The following is a 16,510-nucleotide window of genomic DNA, read 5'->3' on the forward strand; positions in this document are numbered from 1 at the left end:
CAGAGCTAGGACTCTACATCAGGAGAAAGTGAGCTACTTGTGGGCAAGCTTATAACCTGACACTCATACCAGCAACTAAACCAGCAAAACTGAAGCCACTGCTGAAATCCTCTCTAGCTAAGGACAATACTGTTCTCTTGCACTTTGATAACCAAAGCAACTGAACATGATACATCTACACTCCAAATCACCCTCCACCCAGCTCTTTTACATAGCAGACGCTCCAGGTTTTGTTGTATCCCATGCTGAGCAGTAAACCCAGAAGCCTCTTTCACCACGTCTGCCCCCATACACAGTGAAGGTTTTATCACAGTATGCCATCTCTGTTATATAGTGAAGGGTTTGAGAAACTGTCATCCAAAAAATGAGATCAAACATCAAACAGAATTAATCAAAACATTAAAGATGTTTTTGAATGAACTACTGCAGATTTCTAACAATTTCTGCTACTTTTTTCTATAAGCATTAGGCATATTACATTGTAAACAGGAAAATAATCCATGAAAAAATGAAACTAAACTATATTACATTAGTATAGAATAAACAGATTTGAAAAACATGGGATATCCACGTACTGTATAGAGATTAGATTGTTTGAAAGAAGTCAAAATAGATTTATGAGGGGAATCTGCATTGTTAGGTCACTATTTTTCCCATCATTTCCTAAAATGTTTTCAATGTGTAACTTCTTGGAAAACCATTTTCTTCATTTCTCAGACATGCATCTTTCTTAAAATCTTAAATAGATCTTTTTTAGTTCCTCTTTGTTGTGGGTTATGTTGAACCGCCCCACACACAGCCGGTCACTCCCCCTCCCCCACCCCCAGGAATGAGGGAGAGAATTAAAGGATAAACGTGAAACCCGTGGGTTGAGATAAGAGTGATTTAATACAGATGATTTAATACAATGTAGGTGCTCACCACCCCTCGTATGCGAAGCCCGTCTCGTCCCGAAAACTGCAAATCCCGGACGAACGCGAGGCCCCGAAATAGAGAGGGGCAGAGAGGGAGAGAAAGAGAGAGAGAGAAAGAAAAAAAAACAGCAGAGCAACAGCGCAGCAAGCGCAAAAGAGCAAAAGTGCAAAAAGAGCAAAAGCGCAAAAAGCCCCTCTTCCCGGCTGACCCTCGCTTTTATACTGGGCATGACGCTGCATGATATGGAATACTAATTGGCCAGTTTGGCCCTCAGTCTTAAGTTCCACACAAATGACAAGGGGAATCGTGTCCCCCTTGTCCCAGCTATGCTCCCCCCTTATCCTGCCGTGTTTCTGTACTCCGCACACTGAAAAGTCCTTGGAGTTTCACTTCCAACCACAAACATCAGCTTGCTATCAACATTCTTCTCAGAGTGAGCCTCTGAGTGAAACCAAAACAGGGAGCTCTTCTGGCTGTTAAAAAAAAAAACTCTGTCCCAGCTAAAACTGGGACACTCTTTCTTAAATTTCATTCACTTACAAAATAAAGAAGCTGTGATTTATTTTTTGTCTTATCTCTACACATTATTCACCAACATTGCACAAAGAAACGGTTCTTTTGACATTGCATCTCAATAAATGGATTAAATGAGCTGTGAATACCAGCATTTAACCAATAAAAAGAGATCTTTATTTATTTAAAATGTATCAGATCTGCTTCATCTAAAAGGCTGATTGAAAAGGCTATTCAGGTCAGCTGTGATATTAGAAGACAACTGAATCACATTTAATGCTACTTAAAGGATGTGAACAGGCTAAAAGAAAAATTAAACCATGGCCATTAAAATTTAATTTGACTTAGTGAAGCCATTAACATTTTAGTTTTATGCAGTGGCAAGCATTCTAAAAAAATTTCCATATAATTCAGAATCCCAGAATTGTCAAATGGCTAACCCTTATGTATCAAAAATGATTGAAAGTGATCTTAAAGGGCAAATCAGAAAAAAGGAAAGAGAAAAAATCTTTGAATACCATGATTAGCTGTCATTCTATTCTTTCTTCATATATCTTGAGAGTCTTTGTATATATGTGTATTATTATTGTGCACACACACATACATAAATTATCGGCTCACAGCAAGTTTCTCTCTCGCTCTGATTCTCTTTTATCTTGCTGCTTTTAAACTTTTACATCTTACCACATCTATCAGAGGGATTCTCTGTACCAAGGCATTTCTGCCTCTGATAACGGCCAAATTGATTTATGCAGTTATCAGCCTAAACTCAACCAGAAACTTTCTCTCATACACTATTTTAGAATAACTTCTTATAGGAAAAGGCAACTTAGAATTTGTGGTCAAAACCAGTCAGTTCTATGAATTTCAGTCTTGTTATTACACTAGAAATAGTCGCATCTTTACAATAAATTCTTGCATTTTTTCTCTTAATTGCATACTTTAGTTTTCATTTTAACATTGAATACCAGATTTTGATATCAAATGAACAAACCACTACTTTTATGTGAACTATAAAGAAATAATTTATTTTCAGGACAATATCTTATCTTACTTCTAGTAGGATACTTCTGATACGTGGCTTTACCTTTATGAGTATCCTTTGCAATTAGAAAATGGTACTGCAAATATGCCTTAGACTCTGAATAACAACAAATATTGTAAATAGCACAAAGCAGTAACCAATGCCTTAATTTTAAAGATCTTAGTCAGTTCCATATAGAAACTTTGTCTTGAATTAAAATGCTAACAAATCTGATCATGTATCAGTACATAAATAAAATTTCAGATTGACTACCTGACAAGGAAATGCATTACCCCTAGTTTTGTCTTTCATTCTCATTTTTTCCAATTCAGTTTTAAGAAAAAAATATTTAAATGTTAATACAGAAGGTTTTGTTGTAAAATCACTAAAATAATACAATGTGGGGGTTCCTGTCTTGCTGTATGCACATTGCTTGCATTGCTCTGGCTTGCTTACCAGTAATCATTGTCAGTGATGACAGGAAACAGAAAATGTTAAATAATGCTAAGGTTGTTAAAAATGCATTCCAGGAGCTGTAGGTTACGTGAAAACTCCCTAATCAAGGGAGTTTCTGGCTCTGCATATACTGTGCAAATCCTCTAGGTTCACAGAAATCAGTGGCACTGCCACCTCCACTGTGGACCTAGCACTTGAAGATACTTTAGAGAAAAGAGAGGTATTATATAACAGCATCCTTCTCATGAACTGACAAACCTGTTGAAGTGGTAAAGGCTTGAGCAGAGTAGTGCATTTAAAAAATCTTGGCTCAACAAGACAGTTTTTGAAAGAGTACACTGTGCTGAGTACTCAACTGTCTCATGGATTCTTATAAAGTTGTTCTTGGCCAAGACTTCCAGATACCTTATTCATCAGCTTCTACTTCATGATTCATCATGACTAATAATAGATGAAATGAGTGGAAAAATAATCAAAGCTCTAATGACAAAAGGAAGAGTCTGAATATTACTCCAATAGATTATCTTCTAAATTGACTTCACTAGTCATTAATTTGGTTAAAAAAAAAATCTTTTCCTTTCTCAAATTATTTTTAATGGGTTACAGAAAATTAGAAGTAAAAACTACTGATGACCTCTGTTCTTCCCCAGTTGTAGTGCCTCTAACTCCTGCCACAGAATATTTTTATTCAGAGCATCCCAACACCTCACAGTCAAACACTTCTGAACTTAGGGAGTTTGGTAATGTGAAGCTGTTTTACTAAGCTTTAAGACCAACTAGATCAGATTAGAACATCTCTGGGTTAAAGGCCTCATTCAAAGTAGACTACCATTCATCAGAGGCTAGATTCCTCTAGGATCTCCTCAAATTAGAGTGTGTGCAACTATCGTATCAGCTCAAAAGTTCAGTGAGCAGCTTGCCTCACAGCTCCTTCATAGCAGATTTCTCCCTGACAAAATGAAGTAATAAGAGATAAAAATTTTACTTCTTATAATGATGGTGGAAGAAAGTAAGCAGAAATTACAGTATTTGGACTTGAGCAGCTGAGTACAGCTTATATCTTCCCTTATTAGAGTTTGTGGTTTGGAGTGGAAAAAAGCATAGAAATAACTGCATCTAAGAATAGAGTAAATGCAAAGACACACTGTAATGACAAGGTGCGAGCAGAATAAGGAGCCTCAGCTTAGCAGTTTGTCTAAAAACTTAACAAAAGCAACTTTAGCTAAATTAATTATATTTGTTTGAAGTCTGGCACTATTTTAACCCTACATCTGAGCAAAAAGAAAACAATTTTTGTAAAGGACTTCAAATACGTTTATTTCTCAGAACTAACAAAGATTAGAAGTCACATCAGGTGTTCTAGCCTCACTATAGAACCTCTTCAGCCTGCTAAAGAATACTTTTGTTAGGAGTATCCAATATGAAAAGGTCAAATAGAGATTTTTATAAGGATTTATGAAGGAATTCACTTAGAGGCCACATGACTAGCTCACTTAAATAAACCATGAAGTCTTCAGTATATACCAAGAGCTTGGGAAGCGTGATATTCTGCATTTTAACTCACATTCTCTCATTTATAAGCACGTGTCAATACAGTCAGATAATTGTGATTCCAGATGCCTTATAGAAGTCTCATTTCTGAAATTAAGGTACTACAATAACGTTAGCTATTCATCAATGTGTGAGCCTGTAAAATAATATCTGGAAGCTATTTCATTTTACTTATTTTTGAGATGGAAAAGAGGGATATCTTTAAATTATTTTCTTGATACACAACAGGAAAGAGCAGAGGCCTGTGCCATGTCATGCCTTTATGCATTCCTTTGCCTTGTAGGAAATGTCACTGCACACAGGAAAGAAACTTTTGCATTGTAATACACAAAAGCATGACGGTGCTGCTGCTTGATAAACACATTGACCCTGTCCTTTGCTCTCCTCATTGCTTTTCTGTTAGTAATCCTTATCTTTGGATGTTATAGAGCCTCAAATCCTGATTTCTTAAAGATAATATAAAATTGAAGCAAGGAGAAAGTGATCTACAATTAGGCTTATGTGAGAACAGAATTCAATAATAAGAGAGTCGGAGATAAAACGTCCCTGAAGACTGGTGCAGGATGCAGAAATTAGTCTCCTGCTCAGACGAATAACATACAATAGACACTATTATGCTTCATGCATTGCCCAAGACACTTGAGCACCTTCTTAAGAACTGCAATATGAAAACTTACCTAAAACAAAGTCAGTCCTTAGTCTGCTTCGCTCTGTCTTAAATGCAAAGACATAAGCTCGTAAAATTGTGTCTAAGTAAATCTCATTTAAGAAGGTCAGAACTGAAATTGTGATACCAATTGGATGCCTGGGTAATTTCTGAAATGTAAATTACTATATCATCAACAGGCACTGTGTGCTCATATCATAGCCATACAATTCTACTGCTGCAGAGCTAACCATAAGTATTCGAATGTGGCATGTAGAACACAAAAACCCTGAAACCTTACTTGTAAATGATAGGTGAATCATATGGACAAAGCACACAGAAAGACTAACAGAAAGCCATACTAGAACTGTAGTTAATGAACATGATGATTTACTCTTATTATTTTATTTAATTCTTACTCCAGATCCTTTTCTGAACTTCTCCAGTAAAAGTTGCTTTTTGTGGGTGTGTATATTGAGATACGAATAACCAGTACAGAGATTAAAGCCATAAAATACATATAGTATACGATGCTTCCTCCAAGCATTTTTGCTTTTAGGAAGCCCTCAATCTAGATCATCTCTTCTGGCAAAACCAAGTATCAGCGGCTAAATCAAGTTAGCAAAAACCTAGAATCTTGCAGAATATGGTGATGATGATTCCGCCTTTGTCAACCTTTTACTGAAGTCGCTGTGAAGCTATGTCCTAGCATGGAGCTATGGGAGGAAAGGGGCAAAACTGGAACATTCACTGCCATGAAACCTAGTGTGAAGTTCTCTGCTTGTCATTGCTAACAACCCTGCAACAATGCCAATATTATTAATAAATAGCATTAATGCACTGCTAACAGGATTAAATTTTTTTTGTAACATGCACTAATACATACAAGATGAGACACTTATTACTACTGAAAAAAACTTAATTCTCTTCATAGCATAAAATTACATTTTTAATAACCAGGAAAAAAATTATCAGGTCATCAGTTTAACACTCATTTAAAAGTGATAACATATATTAGCCTAAACTACATTCATGCCTTGCAGATACTTGGGAGAAACACAGGGATGTCACTCGCTAAAATAAAGATTTTTTTTCTCCCTATGCCAGGACCTCTCTAACTCAGTGCTGAAAGAGAAACTTCACCCTCAGTGGCTTTTGTAATGTGTAACATGAGGTACTATTCTCCACCTCAGAATTTGTCTCAGTAACTCTAAGAAGAAAACAGTCTTAAATATCAACAATTCAAAATAAGAGAGGCTGCACACTGGAAAGAATGTCATGCCACTTCCTGATTCAAACAGACTGCATGGAAAATTCAGTCTTTCTGATAACATTGTCCATGGTGTGCTTTATATTGCTTTATCAGCATCTTCAATACTTCCCTCTCTGCAATCACACTGATCGGTCTCACTAGATAGACAATGAAACATTCCACAACGTGTGGGCGTGATTTATTTCATAACTACAATTGTTCTACTTCTTTATTTCTATGCATTTCAGTGTCGTAATTTCTGTTTCGAAATGACCCAGATAAGTGTCAGAAAAAGATTTAAAAAAAAAAGAAAAAAATTCTCCCATCCTCTCACATGAAACTATACCAATGGAAACTAAGGAATATGTTTTACAGCCACGTAGCTAAGTGTTTCTGTAGGGGAGTAACAAAGGATAAACTCATCCAGTCGTCATCAGTTTGTTCATTTCTGTTCCTGAACGATTTCAAATTAGGGAGATACTGAAGGGTTGCCATCATGACCCTTTATTTCTGTTACTTTCAAGTCTTTATATTTCCTTTATGGACTCTGATAGCTGAAAAGAGAGTTGCCTTCACCAAACATCATATTATTGCCACTTCCAACCAAAGACACAAGGAAAGAACTTCTGATTAAAGATGTTTTATGAGCTATTGTTTTGTGAACACAGGCAGAAAGATGAGAGAATCGGAAAGAAAAAGCATTAAGGAAGTAGCAGACACTGAAGTCTGTTTCAGTAGTATGACCCCTGAGAAGAGGTTAGAGAGAGAACTCCGGGGCTAAGCTGAAACTACAGGATGTTAGAGCAAAGAAAAAAATAAATTGTACGCAACTGGTCAGAGTAATAGGTCTTGGTATGTTCTCAATAACATTACATCAGCTTTTCCAATTTTCATGCCTTACTCTAACAACTTGTAGGTCTGGTATTTTGATTAAACCACATACATCAAAAGTAGTAATTTTATTTTTCACTTCCTGTCTATGGTCTTTTTGTCCCCCTGAATCTTCCACTATTCTGTACTAGAAATACACAAACAGTAGTCTCCAGCACTACCTAATCTGCAAATGAATAACTACTGGCTTAATCCTGCAATGCTGCTTCCTTGACACAAGCGGTGATCAGTGCCCTAATACAGTCTCCAGACTAATCAGCCAAACCTATGCTCAAAATATCCTTGTCTCTTCTCTTCAAGACTCCATCATTCTCACTATCCATCATCCACCTTTCTCTTCGTTTTCCTCTTGCTCTCTAATGTACAGCTGCCACTCATGTCTGTTCCAGCACTCGTGCTTGCAATTTGACTCCTGAGTGATTGATGCCCTGATGCTTTTGTACTTTAGGTAGGGGCTTCTCTTGTGTTTACTCTTAATCCTTTGAACTGCTCCTACATTTATATCTGAAACACAGTTCATCTACCAATATCCCTGATTATGGCTGCTATAAACACCAACTAGCATTAAGACTAGTACAAAAAGCAATACAGACGACTAAAGGTGAAAGCTAAATCAAACCAAAGAAAGGTCCACGAACAAGTTTGCTGGGATTTCAAATAAAATCTATTTTCTTGAATTTTATACTATGCTTCTTAATTTTCATTAAAGCAACATCTGATTTCATGAAATTCCAGGAATCTAATGGAAAAGGTCTAGAAACTCACTAATATATCCAGTAATAAGTTTGCTTGATAAGTTTGGGAAAAAGAATGTAACTTTCCTGTAGTTCATCTGTACCCTATTGGATCTCCATGAGTATATCGCTAATGGAAGCTCTGTTCCTTGTAATTCATCCAGTTCTCCCCCATAGTAAGCAAGGTTTATGAGACTTCTGACTTTCAACTCTTCAGTCAGATCTGGAGGAACACAATCAACTGCTTATTTTTACCAAGCTGTACAAAACAAGACAAATCTGGGTCCTAGGGAATTACTATATTATTCACAGCAATCATGAGCTATTTTCCCCTCTTATGTTAGTAGTGTACAAGGTGCAGTATAAGGGAATCAAGTCAAGTTGATTAATAAAACTTGCCTGTTTATTTTATTAAAATATTTACATAAGGATGAAAGGAACAAATAATAATTTTTTAATTGAAAACTGTGAGCTAGTGAGCTTACACATACTTCATGCTGATGAGTATTGCCACTATATAAGACAGGTAAAAAAGAACAGATGTAGTCAACTCTATTGCAGTTCAGAAAATAAAAATGTAAGTGCCTAATAAAGGTACCTCAATCCATTCAATTAAGTTTTCTACAAATTCTACACTACAGCATTTGTTTTCTATGGGCTGGTAAAATATCATTTAGGACTGACATTTTGAAACTTAGGATTTTTATATATTCTCCATGTATTTAAAGGCACAAAATTAATATACAGGATTACTCACTGAAGGAATCATTATTTATCTTCCAGTTTGACACACCCATTTAGAGGTACAAAAGCTTATTCTTAATAAAAACCAGAATGGCTAACTATCATATCTTCCTGAAACAGAGGCTTAAATCTGATGTGTGAGATTCAAACTTTGCAAACTATTCTGCCAACAAAGCTCACAAATTCATCATATCTGAAGAAATGGGGAATTCTCAGTGTGGTAACAGTTCTACTCTTGCAACTCTTCAATCTGTCTAAGACATGTTCTAATCAGTTATATCCAAGTTACTAACAACACAGGTCCCTGACTGATTTACATCAATTTGAACCAATTGCCTCTTAGACAAGTACTCACAGAATGATGACATCTGAGGTTTTGAACGCAAAATTTCATGTTGTTCTTACACCTCCGGGTCAGGGTTCATACTTGAGCCTAATGCTTCTTATTGACCACACTGTTTTATAGAAATTATGTCGCCATTGGCTGAAAACATTCGTACAATAAATATGGGACATACAGGGAATAATTATAAATATCACGAGGTAGCACAAAGGTGGTAAAATATATTCATCACAATCACTGTGCATGTATATAGCAATTACAAATCATATAAGGTCTTAATTTTGCACCAGAGCAAGTCTATGCAGGCTTATCTAGGCTCACAGTAACAAATTACACAAGTGATATGTTAATTATTAATACTTTTCTGTCTTTCGCTTTTGTACCAGTTTTAATTGCATAAGAAAATGACAGAGCTGCATATTTTGAGTTCTAAGAGAACATTTTAAGTATTTTTGAAATGTATTTTTTTTTTATTAAAAATATAGTCAAAGTTTCACAAAGTAAAAAATTAAGCAGCAGGAGATTTAAGGTACAGATTAAGGTTTTTTGGTGTATGGGTGACTAAGTACAGAGCAAGGAACCTGATACTCCTGAAGACTGTTACCAGTCTCGACACTTGGCTGTGTGGCATTAGGGAAGCTGTCAAGTAAGTGCCAAAGGAACCAACTGTGTATGACCTAAGCAAGAGTTTCAGGTCTGGTTTTACAGAGCAAGACCAAAAGCGTGAGGAAAAATAATCACCCAGGGAAGAAATTCTGAGATATCTCTATCTATAAAGAGATTAATGTATGTCTAGTTTAGTGAGTGCTGTACATTCTAACACTACAAACTCTGCCTTAGCACATTCCAATCTCTCGTGACCAAGTTCTCTTAAAAAAAAAGACAAAAACAAAACCAAAAACAAGCACAACATTGCCTTAAAGCTTTTTTTCTTTTTCAAGCATGGTCTTACAATAGTCTCAGCCTTGGGAATTCAGATCCACTAAAAGAGAAAAAAATACACTCAAGTACTATATGTGATCTAAACATCATTTTTTCCAGCAAGCTATTCTTAGATTTTGTTCTGACAAATCAACCAGTTCAAATAAAGCATAGGAACCTGGGAATGCTAAGATTGCTCTACAATTTAAAACAAACAAACAAACAAAAAAACCCCCAACAAACCAACCATTGAAAACAAACTCTGACACTTTCCCACTAAGCTTCTTTGATTTTTCCAAAATTCAAACAGCATTTTGTCTGTACCTGAATAAAACAGCCAAGCGACATCATTTGATTTCACTCACCTCCTGAAACCACCGGTTATGGTAACTAAAGCATCTGGTAGAAACGTACACACAGTATTCTTGACAATCAAGCTTACTGCATCAGCTTCTGCCTTAGATACACAGCTAACAAGGTCCTCATAGTAGAGAAACCCTGGAAATCAAACGCAAAAAAGTGCAGATCACTCTGCAGAATTATCAAAACCAACATAGTGTTAAGTGAGCCCCGTGTGAAATAGCCACCTCTCACCAAGTAGTAAAACCAGGCAACTTGTATCACGGGCAAAGGAACCCTGTCTAGCGGCAAGAATTAAGAAATATTGGATCTTGAACCTGAAACTATAGTTTTGTTTCAAGACATGTTGTGGGAAGAAATATATTTTAACTCAGCCTCTTCAGGAGTCTTTTCCTTCCTCCCCAACATTCCTGGAGTCAGTCTCCTGCCTTGGATGTGGGGGATCATAGGCAAGAGACAGCCTCCTCCTTCCCTCATGTTTGTCCTTATAGTTTTTCTATATTTTTGTCATAATTTACTATAAATTGTAACTGCTGTTACAATTTATAACAACATAGCAGTCAGGATAATTGCTCCACTTGCTGAGAACTTGAACATTTATAAATTACTCTGACTTCCCTACCAGCTCCCATCAATGGCATTTCTGGACATACTGTTTAAAAAGGTGCTTTTCCTGAAATGATGGAGTTCTACCTAAGTACAGGGCTCAGAGGTATGTGAAACATCCCAGTTATCTTTATGTCTGATCACAGAGCTTGTATCAAAAAAGCCTAATCCTGCAGCTTGCTTCACATTTGTATATGATATGTAAAATAATAAAAGACAAAGGAGCATGAATGTGGGCAAGCTGATCCATGGGATTCTGAGGTGATGTAATGATGTAAAACATACGGGTTTAATTCAAAAGTAAAGTTACATTATTTTAATGTCATGTTATATAATCTCATTTTCTTAACGTAACTGATTCCTTTGTTTAAATGAAATCCTTTATTTAGGGAAATGGCACACACACACAAAAAATCTATGGGCAAGCAATGTTATTCATTTGACCATATTTAATACTTTAAAGTTAAGATGTGCTAGGATTATAGAAGCAATTTTACAAGTAATTCATTGCAAATCTGATTTGTCACTAAAGTAGCGCTGCCTTGATGGAGACAGGTCTGGAAAGCAGTTCTGGGCTTTCCTAATGTTGTAATTTTTTCATGACCTGTGTAATAATGACCCATTGATAGTTCTGTGTATAAGAGCAGATTTCATTGGGTATCTGTGTAAGCAATTAAAAAAAAAAATGCATATGAATACGTTTTGAATAACACCATTTTTATTTAGGAGCTCTGTTAATCAAAATATTATTATAACCTTATAATTTAATATTCACAAGACATGGCAGCAAGAAGAGAGATGTATAAATGAACTTTGCCTCCTCCTCTGATTTTATTATCAAGTTCTTAGAGCACCAAGACACAAGTTTTTATGAGACTTTCACCTTACCTGCTTTCTGCATTTTTGTCAGCTTCAGGGTCTTGACAGCTTTTACCTCTTCCAGAGTTCGTAAACCCATTCTGTACCATTTCTCAGATGTCTTCACTCCCACTCCAAAGACTGAAGTAAATTGCTAAGGTCAGTAAAAGAACACACACATTTCAGTGTAGTTTTCTAAAGGAGCAATGAATTAACATTAAGTAGGTAACAATGAGGTTTCACAGGGAAAATACTGGGCAGAGTTTATCCTGCATTGAAGATAAATAATAGTGTAATACAAACATACAGATTCAACTGCCTTTCTTTGCACAGTTACATTGAACACACGATTGTTTTTATACATGGGCAGTTCTCATTAAAGTGAAATCTATACAATGATACAGAAGTATCCCCAGCATCTTTATGTGATTTACCTAAATGTACGCTTTCAATTAAGGATTGAAATAAGGACAGTAGTCTTTATTTTTACTGCACGATTAAGAAATGCAAACAATGTTATGTACCTGGATTCTTACACTGACTTCATAGAATAAGAGATGTCTCATGGCTATCTTGCTAATTTGACTGACATTATGATTTTTTATTATATGCATTACCAGCTCCCAGTTGTACACATGATGCTGGTGTTACAGCACTTCCAAGAATGAGGTCAGTGGGAACCTTGTGGCTCTTTAAATTCTGCACTGAGAGCAATCGGTCTCAATGGTGCATGGAAACAGATGGTAAGTACATGAAGACAACTAATCCATTCTTATACTGCATTCCATAAAACACATATGTTTGGAGGTCATGCCAAATACTGTTTTCCAAAACGGGATTCAATTTCAAGTGCAAATGGTAATTTTTGTTTGCTCGCATATTAAAGTGTCGTACAACTCTTCAGTCCTTCCGTGAGCCAAGCTAAATTCCTACACATCTTATTTAGAGTACAGATTTCACTGCTTCGCCCACTGGAAAAATACATGTCCAAACCTACCAGCCTCTGAAGTTTTAGTATGGTTATATTCCATTTATTCCAAAGTAATTTTCTACACTAGCTTATTCCCCTAGAACGCATGTAAAGCAAAAATGTCACAGTTGTAAGCATTATTCAGTGGATCAATATCTCAGATGAACAGTGATATGAAAGCAAGAGGGAAAACTTTCATGCTTGCCCAAAAGCACATTCTTTATGCTTAGTTTGTCAATACTGAAGCTCTCAATAGTTTCTTTGTACTTTTATAGAAGTCAATGAGTAGCCATGTAAGACACGAATAACTGCTGTTTTCCATTGAATCTACAGCCTCTGAATTCCAACCATGCAAGCTTTATTTTGTGTTTTTCTAATGAGATTAATTCCTTGGAAGTAATTAAGATGAAGAAAAGAGAAAAATTAAAATCTTGGATAATATTAAACAGGAATTACCCTACATTTTGTATATAATGGATTAAAGTACCTATTCTTTGTCCGAATCATGGGTATTTATGAAAGAATGTGATTTTTTTTAAAATACTTAGATTGCTATCTTTTAATGTTTTTGCTACTGCTAAAAGATTTTCAAAAGGGTCTTTTACTGGGTTTAGAATGATTTCAAGAGACTTAATTAATATTGGGATAGACAACTAAAGATAATGGATTCTATGTCTGTGATAGTTTGATGTGTGGGGGGGTGTTCTGGTGGCAGGGGAGGGGATTTGCTCCCTGTGCCACCAGATCTGAGTCCCATCCCCCCTCGGGGGGTTGAGCCAAATTGGCGCCTCTGCGAATTGCCCTATTTAAGTTGGGACAAAGGGGCGGGAAAGGGCTCTTTGCTCAGGAGCGAGGAGAGAGCAGGAGGGCGTTGCCCTCGCTCCTGGCTCCCGGCCGAGCGGCCGCTCGGGCCCGGGCCGGCGCCATGTGCTCAAGATGGCGCCGGGGGAGCCGCATGGGGGACTTGGTAAGAGCCCCACTCCCGGGGTGCCCACCGGGCCGAGCTTCCCCAGAGAGGATTAATATCTAAGAGAAGACAACCACAACGACCGGGTCAGCAAAGATGGAGCAGGAGGAGGTGTACTGGAGCTGAGGCTTCCCTTGCAAATCGGTGTGAGATGGCAGGCGGCCCCCCTGCAGCCAGGGTGTACTCGGCGGAGCAGCGACCCACTCGTGGCCCGTGGAGAAACCCACGTCGGGAAGGAGATGCCTGAGCCCAGGAGAGGTCGTGGAGCAGGGGATGCGCGACCAGGTACTGTTGATAATGGGGCATGGAATGCACGACGAGGTCGTGGAGGCATCTGGAGACCGTGGGACGACCCACGCCGACACGAGTGGCAGCAGTTCCCTAAGAGGCCGAGACTGGTAAAGCCCGAACTGGTGCGATCCATGGGGAAGGATTGCAATCCTGCGGGCAGGACTTACTTTGGAAAAGTTTGGGGACTTTTTCTTTGTGAGTAGGGGATCCACCGAAGCAAGGGAAAAAAATGGTGTAAAGACTCCTCCTCCTTTAAGAAAGGAGCGGCAGTGAACAACATGGATGAACTGACCTGTACTCCCCCATTCCCTGTCTCCCTGCGCCGCTGGGGGGAAGGCAGAGCCAGGAACGAAAGGAAAATAGGGGGTGGGGAGGTGTTGTTTTAAGATCGGGCCTTGTTTTCTCTTTTCTCCTCTCAAGTAACCGGTTTCGTTCCCTTGTCTCCTGTTAAGTAACTGTTAATAAATTGTTTTGTTTTTATGAAGAAAGCCTGAGTCATGTTTTGCCCGAGACCATGGTTGGTGGGTGCTCCCTCTCGGTTCTTGTCTCGACCCTCAGTCAAAAAAAAAAAACACGACAATGTCTCTGTCCAAATATTTAGGGAAAAAAAAACCCACATTTTTTTCTTTCCATACTAAGATTCATTATTTGCAGTATATTTATAGATGTAAATTCAGACACACTGCCAGGAGAGCAGTTTGAGTAGAAGGTAGCTCATTTCTTTAATTCTGTATGGGATCACTGCTCTTTTTCAGCTGGTGAAAGTGAATTGTATGAACTTGTTCTCTGCAGCATCCACTTCCATAAGGAGGTAAACTGGCCGTGTCATTCATGTATCCTGAATCTAAAACATAGACTGCATAATTTATTCAGTCATTTGATGACTGTGGTCCTGGGACCTGCAGTGATCTTTTAAGTCATGAGTGTTTTGCAGCAGTTATCAGAACCATGCTGAACAGTAAAATTTAGAAATTCACTAATATTAAGGGATTCTTCTTGGCTTTCTCAGAAACACAATAAAAAATTGCTGGGAAAAACTAGCTGCAGCAAATTTAGCCAAAATGTTGAGACTGTATTCAGCTAACTAGACAGCCATGTAAGTTTGTTGTAATTTGGAATATGAAACAAGGTATAAAGCGTATTTGAGATAATCTGTTCCCTGATAGGTTTTATTCTAATCTTCAAGAAATTTTCTTAAACCCTGAAACATAAGATTTTATGGTTAATCCTCAATCTTCATTACCATTAACAAGCAAGTCTGTTTCCTGAATCCTGCTATACATGTGAATCTACACATCTTCTCTGAGTATTGCTACAGATGGCATCAACAGCTATCACTGAACACCCTTTCATACTGGTATTACAGGTTAGAGAGAATGGAAGAGTCTGTCAATAGCTAAAGTAAAAGTGAGTAATGCAGGGGAGAATTAAACAGTCCCATTTCTTTTACTCTCTGAAGGCACAAACAGGATATTTTTAGAGATTAGAACTGCAGATAAAATTGAAAAAATATTTTTCCAGTATATATTTTTCCAGTGGAGAATTCACTGAAAATTTAAGAAATGGGAACTGCAGTATTTATGTTTTGGATTCCCTGTATCTATGAAGTGTGACCATGACGCTGAGTCTACAATCCGTCTAACAAAGAAATATCTCCAATCCTCTTCCTTCTGCCGCACACAAAAGAGCATTAAAATAGATCTGAGTCATCTTCTTCACCTGGTTATTTTCTTAATGCCAGATTAAGATGGTGTGGTGTTATAATGATAATCAAAGGAGGAAAAAATAAATCCATCAAGTTAAATTTACAGCAAAGAGTATGCATTATATCAATTTTCAGAAAAAAGAGATTGTTTAGTTCAAGCTTAAAAGCAACTGCATGTGCATCAGATTAATTAGAAATGTAAGTGGCTTCACCATTATTCCTTACTCTATCAGTTTGTCTCTCTTGCTCCCTTTCTCTTTATTTGAGACCTCTCTTTCTTTATACTTGATATTGGATGTTCCTTCACAGTAAATTGATGGTTATGTCTAAGCTCTACTAAATAGAGGAAAACATATGTAATTTTAAACAACAGCAATAATTCTCAAAATATTTACCTTAAACGATTTGTATCGTTCATCGTTTAACACTTCTTTAGCTCTAGAACTCTCTCCTTCCTCAATAATCTCCTAAACAAAGAAAAATGTTATTAAAAAAAAAAAATAAAGATTATGGTAAGATATAGTAAAATAATCTAAAAGAAAGTCTTATCAACCTATAAAAACACAAAGAGCATCCTTAGCAGGCATATTGTTTTATTCCATTAGGATCAAATTCTGCAATCCTCTTTGAGACAGAAAATTATTGAAGGATGAAGAAGAAACTGGAACCACAGAATAAATTTCACAGTACTTATTTACTCATACATTTACTCAAGGATGAAGTAGAAACTGGGACCACGGAATATATTTCACAGTATTTATTT

General features: G+C 37.1%; 1 protein-coding gene across 1 annotated transcript in view; it reads right to left on the bottom strand.

Annotated features, from left to right (window-relative positions):
- DNTT (DNA nucleotidylexotransferase) overlaps window positions 1-16,510 on the bottom strand; it is a 94,028-nt gene that overhangs the window by 55,340 nt on the left and 22,178 nt on the right. The window contains exons 5-7 of the mRNA XM_086616792.1: window positions 16,143-16,214; window positions 11,845-11,968; window positions 10,356-10,488 (exon numbers count right to left, since the gene is read on the bottom strand). Coding sequence (XP_086472918.1) covers window positions 10,356-10,488; window positions 11,845-11,968; window positions 16,143-16,214 — 329 coding nt within the window. The remainder of the gene's footprint in view (window positions 1-10,355; window positions 10,489-11,844; window positions 11,969-16,142; window positions 16,215-16,510) is intronic.

Source organism: Tauraco erythrolophus, chromosome 9, assembly GCF_009769465.1.
Source record: "Tauraco erythrolophus isolate bTauEry1 chromosome 9, bTauEry1.pri, whole genome shotgun sequence".
Lineage (NCBI taxonomy): Eukaryota > Metazoa > Chordata > Aves > Musophagiformes > Musophagidae > Tauraco > Tauraco erythrolophus.